Here is a 19,040-nt window from a genome sequence, read left to right as displayed (position 1 = left end):
TTTCTCAAATGCTGCCAAAATTTGGGGTGGTTTATATTAGGGGAATCCATACTACCTGAAAAGATCGCTGCCTTTGATATTTTGATCATTTTATACCGGGGTGTCAAACTCATGGCATCATGTTGTCAGGTGATGTATCACAGCTTTTTTTCCTTTGCTCACTTGGTGGTGGGCATGGCCAACATGTGCTGCATCAGGTCTGTGGGCTGCAAGTTTGACACCCCTGTTTTATACTGTAATCTCAGATTAAAAATGAAGACATTAGAAAACTAAGCAACAAATATTGGGTGTGTGTTTTTTGTTTTTCCATTTTGCATTTTATTCCTGATAAAAGTAAATACACAAACTAAACAAAGTTGATCACATACATTTTATTACATGCTAAGGAATAATGTTTAGCTTAGCTATAATTATTATGAAGCAATAATATCTAGACTTACCCCCATGTCTTTAAACACTTTAATTGCATTTTTTGCGAGACAATAGGTGGCACTTTCAGCTGTGAATAGAATAGAATTCTTTATTGGTCAAGTGTGATTGGACACACAAAGAATTTGTCACTGGTGCATTTGCTCTCAGTATATAACAGTATATACATAGTCTCAATATAACAATAATATTATATTGTTAATTTATAGAGTTAAAAAGCCAATCTAAACCAGTATAATTAATCCAATACTTCTCCAGAAATAACTATTTGACATACCATATACTGCAACATTCTTTTCTGTTCTTGATATTAAATATTTGTGTAATTTTTGTAGACATTCTGTTTCCCTGACAGGTCCATTGAAATTATGGATGAAGACGGCGGCTGAACTATATGCCTCCAGTAATGGCCCTAGCAGCTTCTGCAGGAAGGAGATATATTGCTGATGTTCCTGTGACTGGCTCACCTAGTAAGACAAACAGAATAATAAAAATAACAATCACTAAGAGGATAATGCAACAATAATGCTAAATCCACACAATAAAACCCAGACATTATCAGATTGCAGAAGGGCAGGCAAGGGAATAAATTATGACTTCTCTTAGGTGGAAAACTATTGTTATAAAACTGGAGTTTGTTGTTGGCTTACAGATTTGGTGTAACTCTGGTTTAGCACAAAATATAAATAGAAAATATGCTTTGCTTTGGGTTTCCTTGTTTATTTCTGTCTTACGTTTTTGTTTGTCTTGTGCCAACATCTAATCAAGCCATAAACATATAAAGCAAGACCATTTTTTAAAGGGAAAATCAACTAAAATTCCATTATGCTTTACTATGTGAGGTTTTTTTTAATTGTTCACCCAACCATAATTAGAACAATTGTAGCATTGCTAGAAGTTGTAATTCAGTAACACATGGCAATCACAGTACAGTGGTACCTCGAGATACGAGTTTAATTCGTTCCGGACCTGCGCTCTTAAGTCGAGCAGCTCTTTTCTCGAACGACTTTTCCCCATAGGAATTAATGTAAATAATTTTAATTGGTTCCAGCCCTCAAAAAACTCACAAAGTTAGTCTAAATTATGCAAAAAGACATTGCAAGAATAAATGTAACTTTACTTATTAATAAGATGATAAGCTGAGAGCTTTCCTTCCCTTCCTCTTTTTACCCAAAACAATCAACATGGCAAACTTTTATTTTTATTCATTAAACTGTAGTTATTTATTCAACTTCACTGCCACCCAATCCTGTAGAGGGAGGAAAGAAGGGAGGAAGGAAAAGGAAAGCAAGAAATGGAGGGAGGAAAGGAAGGAAGGAAAGAAAGAAAGGAAGAAAGAAAGGGTGAAGGGACAGGAACAGAGGAAGGAAGCAAGGAAACTTATGAAAGGGGAGAGTAACTTCACTGCCACCCAATCCTGTAGAGGGAGGAAAGAAGGGAGGAAGGAAAAGGAAAGCAAGAAATAGAGGAAGGGAAGGTAAAAGAGAGAAAGAAAAAGAGTAAGAAAGAAAGCAAGCAAGAGAGAAAGAAAGAAAATGAAAGAGAAATAAAAATAGAGAGGGAGAATGAAAGAAATGGAAGGAGGGAAGGAAGGAGAGAAAGCAAGAGAACGAAAGCAAGAGAAAGAAAGAAAGAGAAAGAAAGAAAGAAAGAAAGAGCAAGAAAAAAGAATGAAAGAGCAAGAGAGCAAGAGAGAAAAAGAAAGAGAGAGAGAAAGAAAGAAAGAAAGAAAGAAAGAAAGAAAGAAAGAAAGAAAGGCAACTTCAAAGAAAGGCTCACTGAGCATCTCTCACTCTCTCTCTCTTTCTATCCCTCTCTCTTTCTCTCCCCCCTCTCCCCCCTTTCCCTCTCTCTTTCTCTCTCTCCCTCTCTCTTTCTCTCCCCCCTCTCCCTCTCCCCCCCCAGGCCGGCAGCAATGTTTTAAAACAGCCGCGCCGTTTGCGAGCTAACTCCTGAGGTGCGGAAGTTCGCCTTTGGCGTTTGGGCCACTCGGAATGTGAAATTCAAAACAGCGTTCGGATCCCCCCACCCCCAGCAGAAGCCAAGGACCCCCAGAGTGGGGCGGCAGGGGAGGCGACCGCCTCTCCACTCACCAAGTGCCGGGATACGAGCCGAGAAGAGCCGGGCTGGCTTACTTTCCTTCCTTCCCGCGCTGATGCAGAGCCACTCGAACAAAGCGTCACACCCCCCTGACGCTTTTGGCGGCAAAAGAGCCCAGCGTCGCTTCGGAAGCCGCCGAAAGCATCAGAGGGGCGCGACGCTTTGTTCGAGTGGCTCTGCATCAGCGCGGGAAGGAAGGAAAGTAAGCCAGCCCGGCTCTTCTCGGCTCGTATCGCGGAGAGGGGCGGCATACAAATCCAAGTAATAAATAAAATAAAATAAAAAAATGTCTCTCCTCTCCCAGCTCTTATCTCGAGTAGCTTTTAAGTCGAGCAGCTCTTATGTCGGGGTTCCACTGTATCTGAAAATCTGCTGAAAAAAAACCTGGACTTATTTCTTAGAACCAATCCCAGTTGTCTTAAACAAGAACCAAAATTAGTTGTTCCAGAGATATTCTTTGTTTTCCAATAAAATAAAGCCAGTCCGATAGCTGTGTTTTTAAATTGAAAACTTCTGAACAGTTGTAAATGCGAAACTGTTAAGACTTTCTCTTACAAGTTGAAATAAATACTGAGCAGAGAATGTGATAACTGGTATTATTTATAGTGTCATAGTTTGAGAGAAAAAATGTATAAAATTATGTATGACAATACAAATATATGGCACTATGAAAATATAAATGTGTATATTTTTATTTTAAAAATTTTTTCATTTCTTGCACTTTTTTCTTTCTGTTTTTTCTTTTAATCTATTTTACACTATGTAAAAAGGAATTGGCCCTACAAATCGACTTAGTACCTTCAAGTAGCAATCCCGTTGTTCTTCACCAAAGTCACTGTCTTCATCTTCCTCATCACTTCTCCAAGACAATGGCTGTGGAATACTCTTTTCCCAGTTTTGCTCTATAAGGCTAGAACTAATATCCTCCTGTTCTTCCTGCTTAGAATAGAAAAATAGAACTGTAAGAATCATGGTTTGTTTGTTTTTTCATTGTGAATACTGCTTTTGATTCTAGGGCAACCAACATCCAACTAAAGAAATGTGTCTCATTTATAAAACAAAGATGCTAGATTAAAGATAAAGATTGACTTGCATTATTGTCACTATTATGCTTTACACTAAAAATAAAGTTATTTTTGTTATTTATTTGCAAAAATTATTAACATAACTAAGGATCTTCTTCAATCACCACTTTATCGGGCATTTCTGCAATGGACGCTGAAGGAGATGGCGTGACAGACCTCTTGGTTTTCGTGATGAACATAGTTATGGGTAGTTGTTGGCGCAGTTTCTTTTTCTGGCTAACAAGGCTCTGTACGGTGCAACAATGTTGTCAAGAGAGGCCTTAAAGTGTATAGAGCAAGTCATGTTGGGATCCCAAAGTTCCACAATCTGTTGGAGATGTGCAGCGCTTCTGTGCACTTCTGCAAGCCGTTTAAGCGTTAGGCCAACCTTTCTTCTTCCTCAACTCGTTCAGCTTCCTCTTCTTCACTCGCTGACCTGGTCAGCTCCTCCAGATCTTTGTCTGTCAGCAGTAGGCCATGCTCATCAAGCAACCCATTGACTTCATCGGCGTCATGTCACTGAAGCATTCTCCACCCAGTAACTGTGCCAGCTTCACAGATTTCTGGACTGCAGCATGTTGAATTTCTTCAGGAGTAAATCCCTTGTAATTTTGCGCCAATTGTGCACAATTTCTTCCAGCAGGCATTCATTGTCTGTGTCTTCATATTCATTAAGGCATTCTGAATGTTCTTCAGACACGATGCAATCGTATACTGACGCCAGTAGCCCTTCAATGTGAAGTTTTCATCAGCATCCATTGCTTCCACAAGGCTTCCAAGGGAATTGCGTGTGTGCAGCACCTTAACTGCGCGGATAACGCCTTGATCCATTGGCTAGATAAGTGATGTGGTGTTTGGTGGTAAGAATTCAACTTGTACCCCATCATGTTCATGCGCCAGGTCACCATGGCCTCCAGCATTAGGAGAAGCACTTTGAAATTGAGGCCTTTGTCAGACAATTAATTATTCACCTGTGGGAAATATTGTCTCATCTTACGAACTTAATTGGTTCCCAGAGGAGGTTCGTAAGGCTAAAAGTTCGTAAGACGAAAAAATGTTTCCCATAGGAAACAATGTAAAGTCAATTAATGCGTGCAAGAAACCCCCCCCCCCCCGTAAAAACGGCGCTCTGCTGGGCGCCGCCGCCTGGCTGTCGCCTTTTGAAACAGCTGGGGTGCTTCTCAGCATCCTCCCGAACCCGAACGCCAAACCCGAACTTTTGCCGAACTTCCGAGTTCGGCGTTCGGGAGCCCGCCGAGAAGCCCCGCCGCCCAGCTGTCGCCTTTTGAAACAGCCGGGGGGCTTCTTGGCGTTCTTCCGAACGCCGAACCCAGACGTTCGGCAAAAGTTCGGGTTCGGCGTTTGGGTTCAGGACGCTGAGAAGCCCCGCCACCCGGCTGTCAGCTTTGCAAAAGAGCCGCGGAGCTGTCGGGCCGGTCGGGAGGCACAAACGGAGGTGGGGAATCCCAATAGGGAATTCCAGGGGTGGAGCTTTGACGTCATGAAGACGTCCTTCCTGGAGTCCATGTTTCAACCAGCCAGGAATTACTTATTGGGATTCCCCACCTCCGTTTGAGCCTCCCGACCGGCCCGACAGCTCCACGGCTCTTTTGCAAAGCTGACAGCCGGGCGGCGGGGCTTCTCAGCGTCCTCCTAAACCCGAATGCCGAACCTGAACTTTTGCCGAACTTTTGGGTTCAGCAAAAGTTCGGGTTTGGCGTTCGGGTTCGGGAGGATGCCGAGAAGCCCCCCGGCTGTTTCAAAAGGCGACAGCTGAGCGGCAGCGCCCAGCAGAGCGCCATTTTTGCAGGGGGGGTTTCTTGCACGCATTAATTGACTTTACATTGTTTCCTATGGGATAAATTGTTTCGTCTTACAAACTTTTCGCCTTACGAATCTCCTCCGGGAACCAATTAAGTTCGTAAGACGAGGTATTACTGTATAATAAAATGGACTGAGAAATTTGGTTAGAGATTTGGTTATGGATCATTGGGCACATATGTGGTTAGCATTGTGTTATGATTACAAAGATAATTTTTATAAAATCATGTATTATTGGTACATGATGCTAGAAAAATTATCTAAATGTGTAAAGGCATTTCAAATGTATGTTAGAAATGTGAATAACATGAAGGGATATTTTATCAGGTTCAGTGGACGTAAACAACTTTAAAAGTTTGGATATGAATACATACTTTGATACAGAAGACATTAAAAATCAATATTCAAGTGAAATCTTCACTTTTTTCTTTTATCATCCCATCCCACCCTTTCTCATCCCATCTTATTTTTTAATATTTAAAACAATGTGAAGAATATCAGAAGCACTTTATATTTGAATTTTCCATTTTTCTTCAACTGTATTTCCTTGCATTTTTGCTGTTTTATTTCTTCATTTTCTTCTTTTTTATTCCTTTATATTAGTTTGTTAGCACTGACTTTCTTGGATACAATAAAATTATATATACAAAACTAAATATCAAAACCTATTTCGGTCTGAAGAATTCTCAAAGGATTTTCTGCAATGAAATGAATATAAAAAGTAGCCAAATTTTATAGACCAAGGCCCATAAATAATTATCTAGACACATAAAGAATACCATCAAAATCTTACCTCTGCTACTAATAGAATTCCATATTGTATGAACTGTTCAACTGCTTCGTGGCACACTTGACATAACAGTTGACAGGGCTGAATAGGAAAACAAATAAAATTAGTCATGACTATTCTCTTTCAATGCGCTATTTCTTTCTAATTGTTGCTTTTGAATATTCTTTTATAAAAGGAACAATTACTTAATATAAAAAAGGTTATTTCAAGAAAAGGAATTGTTAATTTCCTCTGCAGCTATTTCAAGTCAATAATTAGTATTTGTCTGAAACAGGTGTAGATCGTAAAATGTGTAGATCGTAGCTGAGGTTGTATGTGAAAGAGTGCTTGTAAACTTTTCTGTATTTTCCTATGTCAGAGGAAACACAAGTAATGAATTTATTTTAATTCCACCATAACTGAAAACTTAAAGAAGAAAATAAACAATTGCAGAACTAGAAAGAGCCTCCCTTTCTCCCATATTTGAAAATTCCTTTATCAAAGTTTCATCCCAAAAGCTATTCCAAAAGGTTGAAAAATTATCAGTCACACAAACTTCAATATGTGCCATTATTTATTATTTCAATTAGTGCTGTATATTGTTTCAGAAAGATTGTTCCAAACTGCCTTGTGTTATACTATTGGCTTTAATGCTTGACACATCCTTCACACGTCAAATGCATGTGGTTAAAAATTATATTGCAGAATGGATTAGTTTTTAACTTAGTGGACCATTGGATCTAATTTACCCAGTGTCAGCTGGAAGATGATTTATTGAACAGATCCTCTATTAGGAATTAATAACAAAATAGTGATACCTCGTGATACGAACCCCTCGTGATACGAATATCTCGAGATACGAACCTGGGGTTTGGAAATGTTTTGCCTCTTGTTACAAACTTTTTCCAGCTTACGAACCCACCGCAGATAGCAAAATGGCGCTCCACTGGGCGCCACCACCCGGCTGTCACCTTTTAAAACAGCCGGGGGGCTTCTCAGCGTTCTCCCGAACCCGAACCCAAACTTTTTGGGTTCAGATTCGGGAGGCCACCGAGAAGCGCCACCTGGCTGTCACAAGTTCGCAAAAGTTCGGGTTCGAGTTCGGGTTCTGGAGGCCGCCGAGAAGCGCCCAGCTGTTTCAGAAGGTTACAGCCGGGCGGCGCCACCTGGCAGAGTGCCGTTTTTCCAATCGTCAGCGGCGTTTTCGGACGATCTGGAGACTGAAACGGAGGTGGGGAATCCCAATAGGGAATTCCATGGGCGGAGCTTTGACGTCACGAAGACGTCCTTCCTGGTCGGCCGAAACGTGGCCTCCAGGAAGGACGTCTTTGTGACGTCAAAGCTCCGCCTTACGAACCACCTTCCGGCACCAATTAAGTTCGTAAGACAAGGTATTACTGTAGTTTGCTGAACAGGATAAGGCGTTACTTTAAAAAAAATCCATTTGGTGCTTCTCCATATATGTAATATAATAAGCAATAGTACTGGATTCAGAATATAAAGGAATCATTATCAAATCTAAAGAACCTTATTATTTATTATTAGAGCTTTTTATTTTAAATGATGTATATTTCATACATAATAACTGTATGTAAAAATGAGGAAAAATGCTTTGAAATATTTTCCAGCTTCATTTTAAGTGCCGTTTAAATGGCATTTAAGATGTTTTAAGTGGTAAAATAAATATTTTTATATGTATTGCCTTTGTCAACAATCTTCCTTTTTCTGATCACATTTTGGAGATTTTGTGTGTGTGTGTGTGTGTGTGTGTGTGAAAGAGACAGCAAGATAGACAACTTGTCTGCCACTTCTCTATGTAAAGGGAAACTGCTACTGCTTGGAGCTACCTGTTTCTCTTTCCTTCTTCATTTCCACTTTTTAAGAACTCCAGTATATCTCCACTTGACCCACAATACTGTAGCATAATCCAAATTATGTGGTGGTAGCAACTGAATATGTGTCAAACAAATGCAGCCAAAGACTTACCAATGAAACAGTTCCTTCATAACACAGCAAATAACAGAGGCTGGCAGCTTTTCGGACCAGTTGTTCTTGACTAACCACATTGGGCAGAATCCCACTGATACCATTTCTGTGCCTTTTGTTCAGTAAAACATGAAGACTACACGCTGAAGCAAAAGAGAAGATATATTCAAACTTATTGTTAAGTTACTGCATGATCTGGCAAACTCAACCTCTTAAATAGTAACAAGAACATTAGGTAGAGAGTATTTCAGGTGTCAGAGCAAGGGCAGTTTTATAACATACCGATGACCGCCTCTTTGAAGAAGACGTGCAGTATCCCATTGCTATAAAAGCTGAGTTCAAAGACAGCAGGAACAATTGTGCTGGGAGTGATGAAGAACTCATTATTCCGACTGGTGTTGGTGATAGTTATACAGTTTCCCAACAAATGGATAGCGTGCATGACAACATCTTCAGAGTTCCCTGAAAATCCCAAGTCGTAGTCCCGAGCCAAGATCTCCTCCTTCATGGAAAAAAAATCTTCCACCAGCTTAGAAAGATCGATTCCCTAGACAAAGTATTGAAGTAAATAAGTGACAGCTCGCCAATTATACAAGTCTCTCTAGAAAAAACAACAACAACTTGTTTACCCACATTCTTCTTTTCAGAAACCACTGAAGATGTTCCTATTTGCTAAGGCTAGAAGATCAAGAAATATTCCAAGATCAGAACTTCCTTTAAATTGGTTATTTTGTTTTAGTTTTGTTTAGTTTTTGTTTATTCTCTCCCCCCCCCCCCACTTTCCACAGAACAAATATCTGTTGCAAGCACCTTGTTATACGTCAGGAATGGCATCTAGCCAGTAAATACTCAGATCCATTCAGTCTCCCCGACTCCACCCCAATTCAAGGAATTACAGGGTCATTAAAAGAAAAAAGAGTATTGTTTTAGACACTGATTTTTATGACAGCTTTATTTAAGATCTCTTACTCCCACTCCATAACTTAAATGCAATTCATTTGAGAAGGAAGGGTAATATACAGTAGACATTAAATATACAAACAAATAAGCAAACAAAATAAAAGTTTCAGGATAATGGAAAAATCCTACTAAACATAAAGACTCAACAGAATGTATATATTGATTACACTGATATATTGATTACAACTTCTAATCACAGGTTAAGAAATGCTAAGTAGGATTGGTAAGAGTAATTTCCAAGGAATGAGAGTTATAATCCGGGGCAATATTGAAGTCACATTTATGATACTTAAGAATCTTGTCCTGATACAAAATATTGGGGTGACGGGGATGTTATATTTTGTTGGTTTCTATGAGAGGTGGTGCAGAGGGACGCTATACAGCTTAGAGCTGGATAAAGGATGTCTCTAAATATGTGTATACTAGGTTTCTTTCTTATTTCTGAGAATAGGAATGATCAAATTAATAAAGTCAATTTACACATAGCTTATGAATGCACCCTATTCCTCAACAAAATAAATAAGATAAAGTAGGGCAAACAGAAGCACAAAACATGTTTTAAGCATTGATGGCACTTTGCAAGTCTATTCAGTGAATACATAGCAGCCTTACCTGTCTGTGTCGATAGAGAAGCAAACAGGCAACAATGTGTGTTGACATCACAGCACATGATTTGTTAGCAGCTAAAAGCAAACAAAACAAAATAAAGCTATACTGGCATTTCGGATTGCGACTGAAGGGCTCAGAAAGCAATAGTTATAAAATGTCACTCACGGATACAGACGGCGAAATTTGGCTATCAACTCTTAGGGCAGTGGGAAAAGCTGACCTTATGGTAGGGAATGGAGTTATGAATCCTTGGGTATTATTGTGTTAGGATGGAGTGCTATGGAAAGCCCAATTATAAAGTAAGACAGCAATGGTGTCTATCTAAGTGTGATGGGGCCTTTCAAGTGTTTTAACAGACATCTTCTTACTCAAGGGATATGCAAGGGTTGTTTTAAAGTTTAATAAGGTTAAGATTGAATAGGGGGAGAAGAGGAGCCAGGGGGGAAAGGTTGCATTATTTCAAACAGACATGGACCTAAAGATAGTATTTCTCCATAATGGCTTTCATTATGCACACCAGGGACTATACTTATATATTTCTTACTTACTTATGCACACCAGGGACTTTACTTATATATTTCTTACTTATGTTCTTACTTACGTATTAAAAATTGTGTTTTTTAACTAGGCCACTTCTGGTTATTTTAAAGGTTTTCTGGTAAATTTATAAGCAACTAGCAGTTATCACTTTAATAGTAAATGATTTACTGTACTGTTGTTGATATGATTGTTTATATTTTGACTTTGTAAACTGCCTGGGGTTGTTTAAGTTGGGCAGAATATAAATTCCTATAAACAAATAAGCGGAGTTTTTTAACCTGAGAAAGTTCTCACTGCTAGAAGCTTCTTAGCAACAGAGAAGAAACATAGAAACATAGAAGACTGACGGCAGAAAAAGACCACATGGTCCATCTAGTCTGCCCTTATACTATTTCCTGTATTTTATCTTACAATGGATATATGTTTATCCCAGGCATGTTTAAATACAGTTACTGTGGATTTACCAACCAAGTCTGCTGGAAGTTTGTTCCAAGGATCTACTACTCTTTCAGTAAAATAATATTTTCTCATGTTGCTTTTGATCTTTCCCCCAACTAACTTCAGATTGTGTCCCCTTGTTCTTGTGTTCACTTTCCTATTAAAAACACTTCCCTCCTGAACCTTATTTAACCCTTTAACATATTTAAATGTTTCGATCATGTCCCCCCTTTTCCTTCTGTCCTCCAGACTATACAGATTGAGTTCATTAAGTCTTTCCTGATACGTTTTATGCTTAAGACCTTCCATCATTCTTGTAGCCCGTCTTTGGACCCATTCAATTTTGTCAATATATTTTTGTAGGTGAGGTTTCCAGAACTGAACACAGTATTCCAAATGTGGTCTCACCAGTGCTCTATATAAGGGGATCACAATCTCCCTCTTCCTGCTTGTTATACCTCTAGCTATGCAGCCAAGCATCCTACTTGCTTTTCCTACTGCCCGACCACACTGCTCACCCATTTTGAGACTGTCAGAAATCACTACCCCTAAATCCTTCTCTTCTGAAGTTTTTGCTAACACAGAACTGCCAATGCAATACTCAGAATGAGCATTCGATCAAATCAATCACAATACAGGATTTGGGCATCGTTTTGGTTTTGTTCTCCAAAATATATAATAGTGTCTTGTCACAAAAATAGACACATTTATGAATTATGGCATAGGGGGATGGGAGGAAGTCAGTGGTGGGTTGCTATGAGTTCGGAGCAGTTCGGAGCGAGCTGGTAGTGGGAAATTTGGCCCCGTTCGCTGAACTTTGGTAGTGATGGCCAGCTTGCCATTCCCCAAACCAGTTCCTCAGTCACAGCTGCTTGAAAGTGGCTGGCAATGAACCCTCTGAGTATGTGCAAAGGTGTATGTTAATTTGTAGAGGGTCAGAACCCAGATGTAACGTGCATACATTACGTCCAATGTGACGAGCACACTTCCAAACCAGTAGGGAAATTACGAGAAACCCACCCCTGAAACAAGCTGACAAACCAGTCTTTGCTTTTCCTCAACTGTTGCCTAACAGAAGTCAGTTTGTCCCGGCTGATTATAGTTGAATTTATCACTTTAAGAACTAAGACCTAGTTTTGTTTTTCTCCTTTTTTTCCCTCCTTTCCTTTTGTGAATAGTATCTGACACGTAAGGAGAACTGGATCCTGCCCTATTTTAAAAATCAACTTTAGTTAAATTATTTCATGTTTGTCAAAATACTAGGACAGGAGCCAAAATATTTTCAGCTAAATGGTTTGGATTTGTTTCCACAAACACTACATAACCAAAGTATTACAATTTTAAGAATATATTAAATATGGAAAGTTAGTCAGCCAAAAGATGTAACTATTCTATGTGCTCCTTCTATATCATACAAATCCTACATGTAGACTTTATTTGGTGAGCTGAACTCTGAAATATTAGGTGATTATGCTATTCAAATATTAATTATGGCTTGTTAGCTATATTGGTGCAATCCATAAGGCATTATATCATTCTAGCAAAGGAAACTTATAATTTTATGTAAAATTCTAAAATCCAGGAAATACAATGAGTAATAGAGACTTATTCAAAATGACATCTTGCAGATTAAAAACTGCAATTTTAAGACAAAAAAAGAAGGATAGGGAAAGAGGAAATCCCTGTTATTTAGAATGTTGAATATGACAGAGAAAATGTAGAATGAACTCAACATTGAATACTTACTGAACATTACGTGTTCTGCCAAGTTAGCTATTAATTGTCTTCTCAGTGGCTCACAAGATAAATCCCTGGAATCAGGAAGGGCAGTTTCTGAACTTTCCCCCTCTATAGAGTTAGGCCTGAAGATAAGTAACAGAATGGATGTAACGTACTTACAAATTATGTCATCATAAGATCCCAAAATATTTAAGTGCTGCAGTTCCCCGTGCTAAAACCTGTATTTGCGAGGGAGACAGCACAGAACTTGCAGATAAACTTCTATTTTGCCTTATAAGAACAGATTGTGAAAATTACTGTAGTCTATTACTGCAAGTCTATTACTGTCCTTTACCAAAACATGAACCCAGATTAAATTATAGATCTAAGTCTGACCAATTTTTTCTATAGCTGCTTGATCCGGTGTGCCATTCCAGTTGGAGCCCGTTGTACCAGTTGGAACCCGCTGTACCAGCCAGGTACAGTCAGTGCTGGTCCCTGAGTACCGCCATCTTTTTTTAAAAAAAAAATTGAATTTTTTTTCTTCTGATCATGTGCCGAAGTCAAGCTTCCAGCCCTGTGCATGTGGCCGCCATCTTAAAGAAGATAATTGATGTGTACTGGAGTCATGTGATCCCCTTTTGTGATCCCGTTTTATTACCCAGTCACATGTCCCCCGGTCACACGATTGTCAAGCCACTCCCACTTAGTCACATAACCGGCAAGCAATTCCTACCCGGTCACATGACCATCAAGCCCCACCCACAAAATAATCATCACCCACAGTGTGATAGTAAAAATGTTTGTAGCCCTTCACTGCCCAGATCCCCATAGTAGCATCCAGGTTGTATTGCAAAATAGTAAATCATGCTTTAACTTAAGATTTTCATATCATAAAAAATCATTACTCTGCTGAAGAGCAATGGTGTATTTTACAACTTTGCTATCATAATAATTCTTCAAAATATTTTTTTCTTTATCATATGCAAAAAAAACCCCTGAAAACCAACATACATATGCCCATGTTACACCAACACTCCGCAGTCTGCATTGGCTGCCGATCAGTTTCCGGTCACAATTCAAAGTGTTGGTTATGACCTATAAAGCCCTTCATGGCATCGGACCAGAATATCTCCGGGACCGCCTTTTGCCGCACGAATCCCAGCAACCAGTTAGGTCCCACAGAGTTGGCCTTCTCTGGTCCCGTAGACTAAACAATGTCGTTTGGTGGGACTCAGGGGAAGAGCCTTCTCTGTGGCGGCCCCAACCCTCTGGAACCAGCTCCCCCTGGAAATTAGAATTTTCCCCACCCTCCTTGCCTTTCGTAAACTCCTTAAAACCACCTCTGCTGTCAAGCATGGGGGAATTTAGACATCTTTCCCGGGCCTATACAGTTTATGCATGGTATGTTTGTGTGTATGTTTTGATTTTTAACAACTTTTAGTGACTTTTAATTATTAAATTTGTTATACATTGTTTTATTGTTGTTGTGAGCTGCCCCGTGTCTGCGGAGAGGGGCGGCATACAAATCTAATTAATAATAATAATAATAATAATAATAATAATAATAATAATAATAAACCCTCCACATTTTAAGGTGTTAAGTAACACCAGAAAATCAATTACTTAAGTTGAAAAAAATTTCAATAGGCTAGCTCAAATCACAGATAAAAGAATCCAAAATTCAAGATATTTACCCTAGAATTGCTAAATGTACAGCTAGAATACTAAGCATTAACTAGTTTGACTGCATGTTTTTGAAATGTACTATTTAATTGCATGCATAATTAAGTATGATAATAAAAAACCTCTGATGGATTTGTTATCTAAGCAGAATTCTAATTTATTCAAAGGACATTCACAGAAAACTTTTGATCACGACTCCTTAAATATGATAAATTGAAATTTGGAAAAGAACTTCCTCATCGTTTAGTCTGTAGATTTAACAGTATATTTTATTGTTATTTGTTCATCACTGATAGAAAATCCTCAGTTCTATCTTACCTTGAAGGCAGTACAGCTGGTAACAGAGTATGCTCCAAAGAAAGAGGAACAGGCAAAGGTTTTTGATTTTGACAATCTAAATATTCCTGCAAAAACATAATATTTTAACAACTACTTTAGTGATTAGCAAAAGGATTTTCAGAGACCTGCATAGTTTAATACATACTGATATTAGCCAATAATATAATATACTAAAAACATGTAATTTTTGAAATGCATTAATTAATCTAAAGCAGGGGTGTGAAACTCGCGTCGTCACAGTGACTTCATATGATGTATCACAACTTTTCTCCCCTTTGCTAAACTGGGCATGGGGTGGACCGCGGGATGCTAATTTGATAGCCCTGATCTAAAGTAAATGACAACCAAACTGAAAAGGTAATACAGTGGTACCTCGAGATACGAGTTTAATTCGTTCCGGACCTGGGCTCTTAAGTCGAGCAGCTCTTATCTCGAACGACTTTTCCCCATAGGAATTAATGTAAATAATTTTAATTGGTTCCAGCCCTCAAAAAACTCACAAAGTTAGTCTAAATTATGCAGAAAGACATGTTTTTAATGAAGAAATGTACATGTACATATAAATGAATAATGAAGTTTCTTTCACTTAACTTGTAAACTTTCTTAAACTTTTAAATTTACATATGTTCAACTTCTCTGCCACCCAATCCTGTAGGACAGAGGTCCCCAACCCTTTTTGCACCAGGGACCGGCTTTAAGCGATCAAGAGAGGAATGGGTGAATGAATGGACGGAGGGTGGGAAGGAAGGAAGGAAAGAGGGAAGGGACAGGAACAGAGGAAGGAAGCAAGGAAACTTATGAAAGGGGAGAGTAAGAGAGGAATGAGTGAAGGGAGGGAGGGAGGGAAGAAGGTGGGAAGGAGAAAGAAAAGAAGAAATAGAGGAAGGGAAGGTAAAAGAGAGAAAGAAAAAGAGCAAGAAAGAAAGAAAGAAAGAAAGAAAGAAAGAAAGAAAGAAAGAAAGAAAGAAAGAAAGAAAGAGGGAAGGGACAGGAACAGAGGAAGGAAGCAAGGAAACTTATGAAAGGGGAGAGTAAGAGAGGAATGAGTGAAGGGAGGAAGGGAGGGAAGAAGGTGGGAAGGAGAAAGAAAAGAAGAAATAGAGGAAGGGAAGGTAAAAGAGAGAAAGAAAAAGAGCAAGAAAGAAAGCTGCAAGCACCCCCCCGAGCCCCCCAGGCCGGCTGCAACCTTTTAAAACACGCGCGCCGCTTCGCAGCTGTCTCCTGAAGCCGAACGCGGAAGTTAGCGTTTGGCTTCAGGAGACAGCTCCTTGGCGCTTGTATCTCGAATTTGGGCTTGTAAGTAGAACAAAAATATCTCTCCCCTCCCAGCTCTTATCTCGAGTTGCTCTTAAGTAGAGCAGCTCTTATGTCGGGGTTCCACTGTAATGAAATTCTTAAATATTTTTAGGTGGGGTTTCTTGCATCACTGCTTTAAAAAAAAAAGCTATACTAGCTTTTTCAACCTTGACATCTCACTTTTTGGTCAAGATTTTGCTGTTTAATAATATTAATGTATCATCAAAGAATGTAAGCTGTTAGAAAATATATTATTGTTGTTGTTGGTGGTGGTGGTAGTTGAACATAATCCAGATGTCTGCACCAAATTAGGCAATTTCACACACTTATCGAGTTCTTCCCAGGGATCTGGGAAAAGGCAGTTATTGTTTGATGGTGTTAAAGATATCGTGAAGCAGGGGTCCCCAACCTTAGCTACTTTAAGACTTGTACTTCAACTCCCTGGCTGAGGAATTGTGGGAGTTGAAGTCCACAAGTCTTAAAGTAGCCAAGGTTGGAGACCCCTGTCATGAAGGATGTAAAGTGATCCAAAAAACCTGCCTTTTGCAACTGACTAACAGTAAGTTTGTCAATTGCAACTGACTAACAGTAAGTTTGTCAATTGTGAAGGTGTTCAAGCTGTTCAAGTGATGCTCTGTTTGCTATTGGTGCTACAATTGCTTTTGATTAATAGCTAGAAGCCACGGCATCTCATATTCAATACTTTGTTAATGTGTAAAGATACATTTTCTACCATGGTTTTAACCTACAAAACTCTTTTGTTTGAACAATACCATTGTGCATGAAGTAAAAACTTGAAATAATGTTTCTACTGAAAATAATTTAAAATATCTTTTTCACAATTTCTCAATGGAGTTTGGTCATAAAATATAAGCTTACTTTTAAAGAAAACGGTTGAGCGAAATCTACTCTAACACATCCATAATTCTTTCGTAACATTCGAAAAACTCCTCGCGCTACACTCCATAGGCTTTCATTCTTCTTGGGCTTTCCCTGAAAACCATTAAAAAGAAAAAGAGAGGGGGAGAAATCACATTACATTAATGCACAGATCAAATCATGTTTGTTGTGTTCTTATTCAAAAATAAAACTAAATCTAATTCATTGGTCCTGAATGATTTTTTTTTCTGGATGTTTTTATTTTGAAATCTATTAAGAGGAAAGTTAATCGATGTTAAAGTCTTAAAACTATAGTTTATTAGCAGAACTGTCAATAGTAACTACAGTCTATAAATATGTTAAGCATACAATAGCACCTCTTACCAGCTGCTCACCAGTATAATGACCTTCAATTATTCTTTCATATGAAATTCCCACAGGTATAATTAGTACGTCAGGAGCAGCATTTGAATACAGAGCATCGACCACCACTGATAAAAGACCTGCCCTTGCACAGGCTACTTTCCCACTCCTGGACCGTGTTCCCTCCAGAAATATCTCTAAGAATTGCTGCTGTCGAAGCAACTCTTCAACATGCTGAAAAGAGAATGGCAACATGTTCAGACATATGTTTCTTTATTTATAAGGTGGGCATCCACCACGAGCACTGTTCAAATATGGAACTCTTTGTGGGAACAAGATTTCTAATAATGTAAACAATATACAGTAATACCTCGTCTTACAAACTTAATTGGTTCCGGAAGTAGGTTCGTAAGGTGAAAAGTTCGTAAGACGAAACATTGTTTCCCGTAGGAAACAATGTAAAAGCGATTAATGCGTGCAAAAAGAAAAAAAATCGCAAAATGGCACTCCGCTGGCCGCCACCGCCTGGCTGTCACCTTTTAAAACAGCCGGGGGGCTTCTTGGCGTTCTCCCGAATGCCGAACCCGGAACTTCAGGTTCGGGTTCCGGAGGCCGCCGAGAAGCGCCCGGTTGTTTCAGAACGTGACAGCCGGGCGCCGCCGGGCGCCGGAGCGCCGTTTCTGCAATCAGCGGTGGTGTTTTCGGCCGATCTGATGGCTGGAAAGGAGGTAGGGAATCCCAATAGGGAATTCCATGATGGGTGGAGCTTTGATGTCACGAAGACGTCCGCCCATGGAATTCCCTATTGTTATTCCCCACCTCCTTTCCAGCCTCCAGATCGGCCGAAAATGCCGCCGCCGATCACAAAAATGGCACTCCGCTGAGCGGCGGCGCCCGGCTGTAACCTTCTGAAATAGCCAGGCGAACCCAAACTTCCCGGTTCAGCGTTCAGGAGAACGCCGAGAAGCCCCCCGGCTGTTTTAAAAGGTGACAGCCGGGCGGTGGCGCCCAGCGGAGCGCCATTTTGCGATCTGCGGTGGGTTCGTAAGCCAAAAAAAGTTCGTAAGAGGCAAAACATTTCCGAACCCCAGGTTCGTATCATGAGGGGTTCATATCACGAGGTACCACTGTACTCGTATCTGTAAAATATAACAACATGTAGTTGTATAGGATAATTATTACTGAAATATCACAAGTAACTTTGGTACGTACTACCAATAGTGCCAACAATTAAAAGCATATAGTTGCATAGATATGAGAGATGCAGCTTCAATGTTTAATTAAGGTATACAAATTTCTTTAGGGCACATGTATAGTCCATACCACCACTGACATGCATACAACATTATAGTGATCCATGAATTCATCATAGTTTCCATGAAATATATAAAAGTACAATATAAGTTTTCCACTTTTCTTGGCAGAAGCGTTTCTATCATAATGAATATTTTATATTATATAGGCTTAGCCCTGAAAGGAAATGAAACTGATTTAAATTTTCAACTTTGCTACAAATGTAAATATGCATTGTGCACTGAAATGGTGCACAGGTTTTATTAGCAAATCTGCAGAAATAAACGTTTTTTTAATGTACTTACCACATGCAGTAACGTTCTGTATAAAATATCTTTTCGGCCATCAGGTCTCTCGTCTAATTTTCTTCTAATGAAAAACCCTCCAAGTTTGTGGATTAAAGTGCTAAGGATAGGAAATAAAATATGCATGCGTCTTTAATTAAAACGGAAATACTGCAAATTTAACAAAGGTTACATCAGATTTTTAAAATACAAATGCGCATTATTTTCAATAATATGGAAGGAAAAATAACTAATAAACATTAGTTGAGCATGTGATTATAAATTATTTAGAAGCATTCAAATAAATCATTCCTAGCATTATACATAAAAAAACATTACAAGTTTTCACTTTTTTCTTGATGTTTTTTCTTAATACTTTTATTGAGGAAAGTAGTTACATTATAATTTTTTTAAAAAATCATACAGTATTGGAATAGTGTAATATATATATATACACATATATGT

At 39.0% G+C, this 19,040-nt stretch overlaps 1 protein-coding gene across 4 annotated transcripts in view; it reads right to left on the bottom strand.

Moving 5' to 3' along the window:
* Positions 1–19,040, bottom strand: part of GPAM (glycerol-3-phosphate acyltransferase, mitochondrial) — a 43,797-nt gene that overhangs the window by 4,094 nt on the left and 20,663 nt on the right. For 3 of the 4 annotated variants that reach the window (XM_070752716.1, XM_070752717.1, XM_070752715.1), the window contains 12 exons: positions 18,597–18,696; positions 17,020–17,232; positions 16,636–16,749; positions 14,440–14,525; positions 12,463–12,578; positions 9,742–9,812; positions 8,452–8,716; positions 8,170–8,312; positions 6,208–6,285; positions 3,328–3,468; positions 707–896; positions 441–499 (listed from right to left, as the gene is read on the bottom strand). In XM_070752716.1, the coding sequence (XP_070608817.1) occupies positions 441–499; positions 707–896; positions 3,328–3,468; positions 6,208–6,285; positions 8,170–8,312; positions 8,452–8,716; positions 9,742–9,812; positions 12,463–12,578; positions 14,440–14,525; positions 16,636–16,749; positions 17,020–17,232; positions 18,597–18,696 (1,576 nt within the window). The remainder of the gene's footprint in view (positions 1–440; positions 500–706; positions 897–3,327; positions 3,469–6,207; positions 6,286–8,169; positions 8,313–8,451; positions 8,717–9,741; positions 9,813–12,462; positions 12,579–14,439; positions 14,526–16,635; positions 16,750–17,019; positions 17,233–18,596; positions 18,697–19,040) is intronic. The other variant, XM_070752718.1, reaches the window with a different exon arrangement.

This window comes from Erythrolamprus reginae, chromosome 5, assembly GCF_031021105.1.
Source record: "Erythrolamprus reginae isolate rEryReg1 chromosome 5, rEryReg1.hap1, whole genome shotgun sequence".
NCBI lineage: Eukaryota > Metazoa > Chordata > Lepidosauria > Squamata > Dipsadidae > Erythrolamprus > Erythrolamprus reginae.
Note: the sequence above shows the minus strand (reverse complement) of the source record. Positions and strands in the feature narration are given on the sequence as shown.